Genomic DNA, 14,094 nt, shown 5'->3' on the forward strand with positions numbered 1-14,094 from the left:
CACTCTCAGGTTCTCTTTCCGATTCTTTATTTGTACCTTCTTTTTTTGTATTAAAATAATTTACCCATAATTCTGTCACCCTGTCTAATGACCTCTCTGTCTCACTTTCTTCCTCTTACCATAATCCAAATTAGAGGTGGTTTGTGTTTTTGTAGTTCTTACTTCTCTTTTGCCATAGCAGTGAATAACTGGGTTTCAAATTCAGTTTCCAAGCTAAGGGCTCTCCTCGAGCAATGGTCTATTGGACATGTGCAATGCACGTCGAAGAATTCTTTCCATTGGTTGAATTTGAGCACTAGTGTGCGCAAATGACTGGCACTGGCTAAATTGTGGTAGGTGATATTGAGTGTTACGACTGTTTGGAAAGGGAACCTTGCTTCATTCATGCATGAAACATTGTTGCAGCACACGCTCAAAAAAGGATTATACGAAGCTGGATTTTTTCAAGCACCAGATGGTGCTGAAGGATGCCGTCACCATCAATTATTGGACCTTTGAGTCAAGTCATTTATGAACTGCTAGAGTGGGCATTCATCAACTACTTTCGACAGCTTCATCAACTACTTTCTTTGAAACTGATCTTGTGGCTTTTTCAGAATAGTTGTTTCTGGTCCTGAAGACAATCCCATGAACAAAGGGATTTGGAATGCGTAGACCACGTTTTTTTGCCAAACAGTGGTTTTGTTGATTAGGCTTGTTTGTGTTGTGCCTGATTAATGCAAATATTCGATTAGTGTAAATATTGTACAGGGTACTGTTATAGAAAAAATATTTTTGTAAGTTAACCACAGTTTTGTTTGGCATTATAGGTGCTTTCTGGGTGGATTACTTGTCCCACTTCTTTTTGCACCAAGTAGGTTGAATATGTATGGTGTTGTGTAGAGTGAATGTGTTTGGAAGTATGTGAATGCAAGTGGATTGATTATTGGTGTTGAAATGTTTTCATAATTTATTGTTTGTTCATCACATTTAGTCATGTGTTCCCTTTTGGAGGAAAAACTATTGAAAATATACTGTGCTATTGAAATAAAAGCTACTAATGAGCTTACAGGTGTATTGTTTTATGGCTTTTGCACCCTTGTTTGAAATAATTTAAATAGTGGATCAGTATTGGCATATTTCTTGTTGTTTGTTAAATTTTTGAAGGACATAAAATGGTCACAGATACTGTTTTACCATATTAATGCACATACTTCAGTGCATAGATTGACTAAAGCACACTGATTGTGTTTATAAAAGAAATATGTAAAACAATTTTCCTTGTCAATACTGAAAAGTTACTCACGGATAGAGCTTCCTCGGGACAGGAAGAATGAGCCCCACAGTACTTGTTCACCATGGACCCGTATGCCAGGATCGCTGCCTTGTGTACGACAGGGGATTTCTGATGTTCTGCCTCTTTGACTAAATCCTGCAAGGTTATGGACAGAGGTTAATCACTGGAAGTTTGTAGACTGTGTTTATTTTATACACCACACATGGTATGAACATTTCACTACATTTGTCCAATTATGGAGAATAGGGTTAAAAAGTAAAAGATGGCTAACACATTACAAAAAACACATAATTGAGGAATATCATAGAGGTCAGCACTCTACATAACAACAATTCATCAAGTGATTTTACAAGAGAGGACTTTACATGTCCCTAAGTGCTATTTATTGAACTGCATACACTAGAGGCACAGAGGCTAGACTGCTAAGGATATATTAGTGAGCTAACATGTTATGGGTGTGTAATAGCAACGACAGGGTGATTTTAAAAGTCAATGGTGGCTTGAAGGTATGGCATACTTAGGTATAACATGATCAAAAATTTAATTTCACGGGTCTGTAATAGTATCCAATACATAAAATGCTAGATAAAAACTTCAAAGTACACAATTAAACACAATCTTTGTAGAGTGAAGAATTTTGAATATTTATCCTAAGTGTGACATTTTCACAAATTGCATCAGACACCGATATGATGGATCGAATGCTGTACATAATCTCAGGCAGAGCAAATCTCTTGGGGGCCGTATTCCAGTCCAGTGTTTTCCATACACTATGCCAATCTAGCAGAGGCCAATCAAATGAAAATGAGCCCTGATCCTGTTTCAATGGGAACAGTTCAGTCCAAACTGCCAGACAGTCCCTGATGACACAAGCAACCCCAGACAAGTTGAAGTGCCATAGTGGCGGAAAAAAGATTTGGGTTGCTTGTGTTCTCATTCAGAGGGAGTTTAAGCTTGATTATTCATACTGGAACAGGACAAATATAGACATGCATAAGGCTGGTCTCTATCTGAAGTGGAACAGTTTTGGTCCCATGCTCATTGTGCCATGGGATTGAAGGTATACCTCATTGACAAGGCCTAAATAGGCCAAAACTTGTCTGGGATTGCATGGGTTCTCATACAGACCATGCCTCGTGTTTGTGCATTGTTGTTCCTATTCAAGCAGCCCCTAAGCTGATTTGGACGTAATAAGTTGCTTACTGGGCTGAAAATCATAGACTGGAATGCAGCCCAAAAGTTTGATAGTGGTTGTGACTTTTTGCAATCAGTCCACCCATCGCCTTGTTGTTTTTTTTCCTCTTTAATATTTTTTTTTTATTGGACACTACAATAGTTCAACTTTAGCTGCAATGAAGTGATAACAAAATTAGATGACATTTTTACACTGAACACTCAATGGTACCGCTGTATGTTCTAATGGTATGCCCTGTATCAAACTGCAAATCTTCGATCAGGAAAACAAACGCCACCTGGTCTCTTTACAGACGATCAAAGTTCAACAGAACATAGGAGAAGGGAAGTCATATCAACCACAGATGGATGGGTAAGCAGAATTTAAATCGTCATTGAAAGGGAAAAGATATCTGTAGCTGTGGGTGACTCAAAACCTGACTTTAAAATTAACTGTGGTCGAGTGTTCTTGGAGAACTATGCATCCCTACTATTGTTCCTGTTATTTGGATGTAAATAGGATTAACGTTTTTTGTACATCAGCAGTGGCACCATTTCTGTAACACTCATTGAATGGTATTCTATATATGAAATAATGGCTGACCAAGGCCCCACTTGGAGGAGGCCTTAAAAGGGGACATTTGGTTGTTTGATCATGCATTTGACTTCCCTTCTAACGCATACTACACTGTTCGCTATAACTGCACAATGTCCACTAACATGAGAGAACAACATGAAAACACTTTATTAGACTTACTTGAGCCACTTGCAAGGTCTGGTGATCTGCTCTTGTGAACTGGACAGCTAGAGTGACAGCCTGGGCTGCCTCCCTGGGGCTCAGCTCCTGGTTGTGGATCTTCTGCTTAATAACCTTCAGTGCATCGATGGTTCCCACCGCTGGGATGGCATTCAGCAACCAGCGTCTGCATGTAGCATACAAATCCCAGGTGTTAGGCAGATACAATTCTAGTATTACAAGCTATTGGTTGACATAATAACAGCAAATCACCTGTACTGGGGTCTGTCTGCAAACTGCTTCCATATGGCTTGAATATTTTCATAGTTTGCTGCTCGAAGAATCTGGGTGAGCTGTAGGAATTTGGCAGGAGCATCAGCATGTACCTGTTGTTGGTTATTTTGCACTAAATGCTGGAGGGTTTCAGCAACCTGTACCAAAAATAAAATAGGTGGAATTTATTTACAAAAAAACTAATGGAAAGTATCATGAAACATACTGTGCCATATCTTTCAAGAAGCTAGAGGAAAGGAGTGTATCCGCAAATTTAAAGTTTTTAAATTGCCAAAGATAGTTCTTCATGCCTCTTCTCTCACACTACATCTATAAGCACACTCATCCCTGTTTGATTAGTTGCTGTGTAATTTTGGGTTTCTTGCATTATCCAGAGATGGAGCACTAGACGGGCAGCATGCATCAGAAGGACAAACAACAAATGGTATTTATGATATGAAACAGAGAGACAAAAATAGAAGATTGAAAATCTTCAGTGACATCATTGAATTATCGTTTGTTTTTTCCAAACTGTTCCAGGAAAATCGTTTGAATTATGAAAGTAATTAATCCCAGGTATTGTTCTATTTTCTCCTACACAATATAACCATGGTGTGGGAAATTCCTTGTGGGACTATCCTCCAGATTTGTCTTTAAATTTTTGGAATTACATCATCTTAATCAGACCCTGGTGATCAAAACTTTCTTACTGTCTAAAATGTGCAGTGCATATTACTCCTCTGCTTCTCCCACTGGTATTACTTTCTATTTGTGGGCTCTTAGATGGTATGAGTACAATGTCTAATTTATAGAGGCAAAGTGTCTAGAAGTACGTTTTGTGCACAACTGTATTAACAAATAATGTATGGATTACAGAACAAAGTCAATCAGTGTAGGACCTGTAAAATTATTTTGATTGATGCTAAATGGCTGAGCTTAAAGATATTTCTATCCCAATTAAAATCTATGGTCATATTTGCCAGGCGTTACCACAGTACAGCACTCTGACCGGTTGGTGATTAAAAAAAGTCTAAAAAATAAATAAGTGAGAGTGTTTTCAAAAGCACATATCTGAATTGTTACTCAAACGTAGGCACAGTCAGTGCCATAGAAGGTTTGTGCATAAAGGAAACAATACTTTGCTTGGCTGAATGCTAATGAAGGCTCAGTGTCGTCCCATTGATCAATCACTAGCAATAAATCCAGAGTGAAGCTCTTTGTGCGTGGAGTGAACAGACGGAGAATTAGCTTTAGGGTTTTACATTTGACATGGGAGAGGCATGGGAGCATAAGATGGATGTTAATGTGTCCAGAGTGAGTCAGCCTGGTGTCATCAATGTTTTTCCTCATCCAAGGATTTGTTAACCACATCGCTGCGTGCAGGATTTCCCTCCTGTGCTGGACCACAACTAAAACGGGTTTGGTCATGACTAGCTCTGCTCGTCATGAGCACACAAGCACTGTGCTGCATTACGAGCTGAGCTCGTCATGAGCATGGAAGGGGTTAAAACTGTTAAACTTGTGGCCTTGGCTTCTTCCTGTATGGGAGGATAACCTATGTATCATCAATTCATGAGTACAAACTGCCAACTCTGAATTCAATAATCAGTATATGCAATGTAGGTAGGGATTGAGGAAGTCCTATAGGTGCTGGGGGGCAGACATAGTCTTTAGGGTTAGATATGATTCTTTAAGAGATACAGGGGATTACATACATGTGTGTTATTACAGATTTTCCAATCATTCGAAAGGGACATTTGGGGGTAAATGCCTCAATATACCTTAAAGCCAAAGCAGACCTCAGTAAACAAAGAACATTCTACAATACTTATTGCTGATGATTTCCAATGAAGTGCAACTGGGTGAAAATAAATGTTCCTTTGTCAGGCATGGCTTCCATAGTAAACCTCTATTGTTTAAAGCAGATTCCAAATCTGGTAACTCACTGCTATGACATAGCAAAAGTTAATAAGAAAATCTGTGAGCCACCATTGCTACATTATAATGTATGTTCAGACCAGGCTGGCAGGGCTGTCTTAAATCCTGCCAGCACAGTTCTGCTTGCTTGCTTTGGCTGAAAGCAGAAAGCACAGCTGCAGGAGGGAAAACGTAGTTGGGAATGAGGTGGGAGTTAGTTAAGGATGGCCAGTAAGCTATTTTTCCACATTTGGGTCTGGGATTGGAGGCCATGCTCCCATATTATTCCTCTGCCCCCTGGGTAACAGTGAACAGCAGGGGCAGATGCTTTTAGGTGCCATCCATTACTTTATAGATGGATAATTGTGAGTTACAGAGATGCTATTCTCAGAACCCCCGAGTGAAAAATATCCCTGTAAAACACAGTTACCCATCTATGTGTCTATATGCTATGTATGTTTCCATTGGAGGCATCTACTGTGAATACCAGATTCTAAATCTGATTTTTCACAGCTATGATGTAGCAACTGTGAGAAACAAAGGTTGATTCTCAAAGTTTCTACCTCTTAAAGTAAGTCCACACTGCTCTGACAGGGCTCTCTGCAAGCTAGTTAGTGCAGCACTTGGTCTAGCACAGCTTTGAGAGGATGGGGAGTGGAAGTACACAGAGCCTGTTGGAAGTTGGTAGCAGGTGGCCAGATATTCCCTTTTTACATTTGGACATTTGGGAGAGGGGGGAGAGGCCATGTTATGTACGGCTCCCCAATTACTCCTCTGCCCCTTTGTAGTTGATGAAAGCATGGCCAAATGATTTTGGACACCATACATAACATACCATATAAACTGAATATAAAAGAATATATGGGTATAATATGAATAACAGAGATCTTTTTCACCTCAGTGTTCTGGGTGACACCATACACAATTTGGCCATTTCTTTTGTTGTCTATTTAATGCCACTCAGACCTCCTCAGTGAGAAACTTTCCAGTTGTACTATGTTACCCAAATAGAATTCTATGAATATATTCTTTGGATGGCCCTGTAAGAGATTTGCATCAACTGCGATGAAACCAGGGGCCAAATATACAAAGCATTTTTCTGGACACAAACGTCCCAATTCGCAGAATCGGGCTGTTTGCGACCGGAAAAATGCTTTTTAAGGTGCACAAAATGCGATTCTGTATCTTATTATCGAATCACATTCTGCATTTGTGATTCGATATTTGGAAGGGGCGTACCTTTCAAATACTAAATCAATATGGTATGTATTACTGTTTTGCAATAGCATTCTGGTTGCAAAACAGTAATACTTTCCCGCCAGTTTAAAACTGGTGGTAACCCATTTGCAAATAAGAAGGGGTCCATAAGGGACCCCTTCCTCATTGAGAATGTAAATATAAATACTTCAAAAATGAAACCTCAAGGTTTAATTTTTTTCTTTTGGAACACATTCCATTTTCCTTTCAGGAAAACAGACAACATTTAAAAAAAAAGATTGCTTAGTTAAAAAGCAGTCACAAGCATGGGGGTCTGCTGATCTCTGCCAGCCATCATCCCTGTGATGGAAGTGACTGCAAATGGGTCGCAAACTGCAACTTACCTCCTTAATATTTATGAGGTAGGCCAATTTGCAACTCACAAGCAATCCCTGAATGAAACTCTATTAGTTTCATAAATTAGGACTTCCTGATTGTGATTCAAGGAGAATTTGAATTTCACATGCACACTGATATCTTGAGATTTACATACTTGGGTGTCAGGACTCCTTGTCTTCACTAACTGAATAGGCATTTGAAATATTTCTGAAGCGAACTGGTACTGAAGACCACCACGGTTCTGTAGCTCAGTCTGAGGAGCATTCACTCGATTGCTTTTCGTTTCCACAAAAGTGAGCACTTGCCTGAAAGAAAGATGAATAGAAAATGTATTAGCTCCCTATTTGTCTTGTCAAGAACCTTAGCTTGCAAATGATCAGGTAAGCAGGGGTCCTAAAATGCCACCTGCTTGGAGTCTGCCATTCCAGACATTATACATGCACATATTTGGACCTCATAATACAGACTGAAAAAATAAAAGGTTTTTGTACTGATCTGATGAGGGCTGATGTTCAGCTCATCCTACTTCCTAATGGACCTTTTTGGAATAGTAGATGCTCATTGTCTTCATCACTGAGAAGTTTAATTTTCTCTGGCCCTACTCAGACGTTGCATCAGCCCAGATTCTGTCACAGTTATGAAAAGTAGCATATATAGATGCGAGGACAGCGCTTTAGCATGGCTCTGTTTGACTTCATTACATTGCAATGATTTGATGAGCTGAGAATCTGGATTTTATTTTCCTCACCACCTTTCACTTTCTATGTACAGCTCTGTGTTGTGAAAGATATCTTCGGCATGAACCCTCTCAGTCTTTCCTCCTTCATTGTAATCTATCTAAAGGAGAAGATCCGGTGATATAGAGAGATGCTAGAAATCAGTTTAGAGATACTACAATAAACAGTTATGGTTGTATATTAACATAACTGTGTCAATGATTTACAGAGACACACCCCTGCAGAAAGTTGAAGGACAACACTTTACAAGCAAAAATCAAGCGGGTCTTCTGCTAGATAATGGTTATAAATCTGCTAATGCTTTTTTGTAGAAAGTACCATGGACATTAATTCATCAGGTGTAGCAGAAGGGACATCCTGAATACTTTCGACCACAACTGCCATCACATACATTGACTGTTTGTCTCACATCGAACCCCTCAAAAGACTTATGTTTGCTGCCAAGTGCCTGAGGAAAAGTCAGTGAGTGGAAGCTATGAAAGGTAAATAGAGCTCACAGAGCCTTGTTTACTTTCTTTTGGTTTTAATCCTAGCATAATCCAAGAGCCTGAGATAGCAAGGACTGAGCCAGGGGTGGCATGCAATAGGTAAATGCTGCAAACCTTGGCTAGCTTAAAATAATGTCACTGGACAACAGCTCCATGAATACAAAAGATGAATCAGAATTCATATTTTGGGGGAAATTCTGTTATACTCTCAACAGTTATCCAATGTATAAAACAAACTCAAGGGCAACATTTTGTATTTCATGTAGTAAAATCAACTCACATAACTAAAAAAACAAAAGGCTCTCCTCTAAGCCTTTAAATTCATTTGAATTGCTTGCTTTCTGAAATTATGCAATACCAAAGTGATTATTAATTTTGCAATTCAAAAACTTGCCATTGTGGACCTCAAACCACTGAGGCAGGTGTTGACAAACCCTTTTCAACTGTTACTCTATTCTTCACATGAGTAATTTTACAAATGTCCTCTAGAAAGCATTATCTTCATCGAAACACACATTTAAATCTCAGACATATTCTAACAAGATTTAGACCAAACATCCTTTGCCTTCCAAGAGTCAACCTCCAATAGTACAAAGAACCATGCACTGTAGAAAAGTTCCTGCCTTTCTGTTAGCAATAAATGTGTGGAACTCAGGCATCGCCAGTGGACTCAATACCTTGTGTAGTGTTATTCTTTGCTTACAGCTGTTTGTCAAAATATGTGTGGCTTTAGGTAGTTTTAAGGGTGCATATTTTGTCCTTATGATGTACCAGATGATTACTGAGAGAACAGACAGGCAGTTTAACTGTTTCTAAAATACCAAACTGTCTTTCTGAGCTCAAGTTCAAAGTGGCTTGGTGTCTCATAGCTTGCCTGTTGGAAGAACACTGGGCAGACCCCATTCTCATCTTAGCATGCCTTGGAACATATAGGATGTTTTTGGTGGTCATCATCTGGATAGTACTCTATGATAAATCCAGTCTAGCTAAGTAGTAGCATTTAGGAGCCAAGCCAATTTCATTGATCTGGTATGGCCATTGGCAAGAATCAAACAAAGTTGACTTGTGGCTTAAAAGCTATTGCCACAATATTGATATTTCTGAGGCAATAGATAGGATATAAAAGCAAGTGTAAACACATGCTCTTTCCATAATCAAGTCAGAAGGCCATGAAGGTGGAGATGTCAGTTCTCCTTTCACTGGCAGACAGACAATTGTTTTATGGGGACAAAACCAGTACTAAGAGATGGGAATTAAGGGTAGCTGATTCTATAAAAGGAAGAATCTAACTATTGATAATTATTGATTTTTTTTGTGTTCAAGTTTAATGTGCAAGCTTTTAAACATTTATGGTTTCTCGGTCCATGTTATTGCTGGTCTAGCTGTAAATCAGCTTAATATATACTTTATTTGAAACATATTGAATAGCTGTTTCACTAAAAATAAATTTATTTTGAATTGGAATTGCTAAATTCCTGATAACACTGCTGTGATCCTTTGGACACATGACATGTAATTTTGTGATGCTCTTGCACAAAACAGCACACACAGAGATTGATGAATATAAGACACCCACCTAGCTTCCATTACAGCTGCACCATAGAGTTCATAGAAGGGGGAGAACTGATAAACCTGGCGTGAAGTCACTTCAGTGATTAGAGCGCCACCATCTCTGGGCTTCATCTTGTAAGTAAATGTTGCCGCCCTTCTTAGATTCTTTACCATCTATAAAAGTATAGAAGCAGAAGAAATTATCAAGGAGAGGTAGATATTAAAAGTCAAATTTGAGTCTAGATATGTTACAAGCATGTACCTTCTGCCAAGAATCGCTTTTCTCCATGTAAGCCATGCCGATGTTCTTTTCCACTTTATCCTGACAGTTGTTCAGGTCTCTGGATTTCACAACGATGATTCTATCTGTTCTCTTGTCTTCTTGGATCACATACCGTGTGTGGCAGACACCGGTGACACCAGACTGTGGAAATTAGCAGAGACAATCAAAATTGCCAGGCAGTGGTCTGGGTCCTTATATGAACATATTCAGATAAAGTAAGATTTGCCAATGATCAAAGGTTTCTGCTGTAAGTAGCCCATCACTTGATTCAACCTACTGATTTGCAGGCCATGACAGCAATCGGTGATATCTTGATTTGCTGCAAGCTGAACCATCTTGAATTAATTTTACTGACTCTTAAGGGAGGACACCATGCCTCTTTCATATGTGTGAGTGATACAAACAAGTGTCATTACTTCACTACCATTCTATAGAGTCTGCATCAGTTACTTTTGGACGCAAGGTGTTGAGAAACTCAACTGCCTTATTTCTAGTAAAATAGGGTTAGCATCTCCATCATGAATGTTGCTTAAACTTTGGAATCTAAGTATGTTCAGGTCCACCTGAGTCAGGCACTTTGGAAATTAGAAACACATATTTTTGAAAGCACAAAACTCAAAGAGTACCTTGCTACCTTTTTCTTTGTATGCAGGAATCAATTTTCTCTGCAAGTTGTCTGCTTTTAAATATTATTATCGAGTGCATTAGTCTGAATGACTCCATAAAAGCAAACAAAGGCTACAACTCTTAGAACTCACTAGATTATCAAACGCAGAGCATGTTCTGCCAATGTGATACAAGATGGAAACAATACATTAGGACAGTCTTTGCAGACGTGTCTTTATCACTCTGGAGAAAAATTGTGAGGACTTCTTCTCATCACTATTTCAGAAGGTCAAAATATTTCCTAGAACATTGATCAACAGTTTTATACTTTAGAGATATCATCATCACACAACACCATCTATGAACCTAGTTGGAAACAATGCGAAAGACATCCAATGTGTTGTTGACCAGGTTCGCATTTAACATCAAATGATGTCTTGGAAGCTACAGGAGGTGTAGATCCTGGACATTGTAAGTGAAGGTGTACTTTCACCAGACACATTTGTTAAGTTTGGGAAAGAAATAAGATTTTTTTTTAAACTAACCTCACAACACTCAGACATCAGCATTTTTATATCTTGGAGGGAGCCTTTACCACACTTTGCAGGTGGCTTTATACATTTGTTCATGCCACTTTAATATATATGTAAGATAGTATTGTTACATGGTGTCAGTAATAGATCTCAATATTTCTAACAACTGTTTTAAAATAATTGACACTAACCTCTTGCAAGTCATAGACATTTTGTGTTTTCTTGATGGTGACCTGCAGCATGTTCACGATTCCTCTGTAAATGTTAAGTATAGTTTCAGAAACACCGTCTGGGGCGTACATGTTTCCTACACGTCCATTGCTGTACTCAAACTTCACAGGTCTGCTCAGCTGAGCAGCAATACTTTGTGTCAGCTTTGAGGAACGAGTGAATGGATCCTTGGGCCAGATGCCATTGTATTCTTTGATTTCTGGAGATGTGATCTGCAAAATAAAATAGTTATATTTAGGATTTTTGAAAGGTATTCCTATATATCCTGAAGACAATGCCATTAGAAACTAAGATGCTGAGTGCATCCTGTCGAATATTGAGGTTCTTGATTTACACATATTGCGGGCACCTATGTATTACACTGTGTACCTATGTATTAAACAGTGCACTACTGTTTGTAATACTGATTACTTTGCACACACATAGTTCATTCCCACCACATTCTGGCTGCCTTTTCCACTCCAACACAACTGAAAACAAAATACATGTCATCTTGTCAACGTCCCACAAATCCCTCAGCATTACCTAACTCTTCCACTCCCAAATATTGAAAAATAAAATACCGGTGTCCTGCCATATATCCACATCACCCTCTCTTTATTGCCCCTTCCAACTACACCCAAATATAGCAAATGCACTGTCTGGTGTTCTGCCACTCTCTGTGCCTTCCCCACCTGAAGCTGTGATTTAGGGTGGGCGCAGTGCCAGTGGGGGCTCTCTGAAAGCCACATCAGCACATACTGAATCCCCTGCCCGCTGTGGGTCTCTGCAGACCTGCAGCTGACCACGAAGATGTTGGCTGGGGAGTGACAGAGCACGACCTAAGTTCCTCCACCTCCCTCAGGTTTATGGAGACCCAACAGAAGTGGGAGAAGGCTAGTGACGAAGAAGAGCATTATGTGCCATTCTGCTGCTTCGCTCAATCCCTGGTGACCTGGGTAAGGTGAAGGAACACCAGGAAAACGAGCACAACCACTGGTGACTTAGCAGAGAAACAACAACCTAATGAATGAATGAGTGGGATTTGTTTAGCGCACTCCGAAGAGTATCCACGTGCTAACAGGGAGAGTCCAGGTACGCAACCCCACAGCGGAGAACTTACCAGGTTTGAAGTTTTGGGGAAAGTGAGCTCAGAAGAGATCCAGCACAAGACTCGAGGAAGCTCAATACAGGCCTTAGCAGCCAGGAAGGAAAAGGCTTTGCCACCCCTTGAGATAGGCTTACAGCGACGGATAACCAAAAGCGACGCAGAAGCAGAGTGCAGCGCTCTGGAGGGAAGATACTGACTGAATCTCCTCCAAATGACCTGGGCTGGAAAGGAACTCTGCCCTGTGAACCATCGCTGTGAACTTATTATTGTGATATCAAAGCAGCGAATCATTATTGTCCGGTTGGACCCAATATATGTTTTTATGTTGATATCTATACTTGTATAGACCATGGAGACAGTAGGTCTTTTATCAATAGGATAGGTACAGTGGGGACAATACTGTCTTTCAATAAAGAAGATTAAAAAACATTATTAAATGATTCAATTGCTATTAAATGAAGAGTGGCTCCACTGGCAACGTTGGCTAAGTCTATCATATTTGTTTAACTTTGAAAGAAAATGCTATGATTGTAGGAGAGCCTCCTCCCACTGCCCCCCCCCCCCCCTGCCACGTCATCACTGTGCGCTTCACACTGTGTTCGTTCTTACCCTGAGGAGATAGGCCTTCTGTGCGAATCCACTGATCTCCACCTTGCAGTTCAGTTTTATTCCAGATCTGGCCAGTCCAGCCTCCGGTAATCCATTCAGGATAATGGCCTCGTACTGGAAGACGTAGGTCTTACTTTCACTGAAGACGGGTTCTGCAAGAAAACATAGAGCTGAGCACAGAGACGAACATTTCACCTGACATTGACGCAAGATAATGAGATGCAGTGAGGTCATTACAGGTGAACACACCACTTATACCAAAAAAGGTACTTACCATAGTTGGACTGCTCGCTGCCTGTGGGAGGAATACCAAACAAGAAAGGTGAGAAGCAGCTTAGAAAGAATCAGATTCATAAAGGTTAACAGTATATTGAAGGTCACTATATTAAATAAATGAGGCTTCTTTCATTGTCCTACTATTGACTCTACCACAAGCGCTCTGAAAGAAACATTTAGATTTAGTAATTCTATTAAAATATATGCAGAAAATCCAATTAAAAGAAACATGTTCTATGCTTCCCCACAAGTTTCCATTGAAAGGAGCAGAAGTGCGAGCTTACCCACAAGAGCAACCAGAAGGGCTAGAATGACTCCCCTCATGGTGGCGGTGGATGGAGGTGAGTGGTTGTGATGCTGCTTTTATAGCCGGAAAAGGGGAGTGTTTGGCTGCCTACCAGCTGATTTTAGCTGATGCGTCAGTTTTTTTTATCATTCGCGACAAACATTGTTTTCACCCACAATGATATCGATCTCTAGCCGGAAATAAAGATGCAGAAATGCTTGACATAGCTAGCATTAATCTACATATTGTATACACTAAAATAATTCAAACGTGCTTTTGTAAAGATTTATAAAAAGTGATTGGTTGTCAGACAGCGATGAAATAAATGAATATGTGTTTATGCTGATGAGATTCACTGTAGGTTTTTGGCAGGTCTCACTGTACACCTGTGAAAGGTTGTGATAACCTTGCTCTGGTCATTCTGGCTCGACCG

General features: G+C 39.8%; 1 protein-coding gene across 1 annotated transcript in view; it reads right to left on the reverse strand.

Annotated features, from left to right (window-relative positions):
• LOC147660938 (vitellogenin-A2-like) overlaps positions 1 to 13,736 on the reverse strand; it is a 57,877-nt gene extending 44,141 nt beyond the window's left edge. The window contains exons 1-10 of the mRNA XM_086951416.1: positions 13,660 to 13,736; positions 13,374 to 13,394; positions 13,100 to 13,251; positions 11,361 to 11,612; positions 10,010 to 10,171; positions 9,773 to 9,921; positions 7,126 to 7,276; positions 3,459 to 3,616; positions 3,207 to 3,372; positions 1,286 to 1,411 (exon numbers count right to left, since the gene is read on the reverse strand). Coding sequence (XP_086807542.1) covers positions 1,286 to 1,411; positions 3,207 to 3,372; positions 3,459 to 3,616; positions 7,126 to 7,276; positions 9,773 to 9,921; positions 10,010 to 10,171; positions 11,361 to 11,612; positions 13,100 to 13,251; positions 13,374 to 13,394; positions 13,660 to 13,699 — 1,377 coding nt within the window. The 5' untranslated portion in view covers positions 13,700 to 13,736. The remainder of the gene's footprint in view (positions 1 to 1,285; positions 1,412 to 3,206; positions 3,373 to 3,458; positions 3,617 to 7,125; positions 7,277 to 9,772; positions 9,922 to 10,009; positions 10,172 to 11,360; positions 11,613 to 13,099; positions 13,252 to 13,373; positions 13,395 to 13,659) is intronic.
• Positions 13,737 to 14,094: the final 358 nt, after the last annotated feature.

Source organism: Lissotriton vulgaris, unplaced genomic scaffold, assembly GCF_964263255.1.
Source record: "Lissotriton vulgaris unplaced genomic scaffold, aLisVul1.2 SCAFFOLD_3120, whole genome shotgun sequence".
Taxonomy (NCBI): domain Eukaryota; kingdom Metazoa; phylum Chordata; class Amphibia; order Caudata; family Salamandridae; genus Lissotriton; species Lissotriton vulgaris.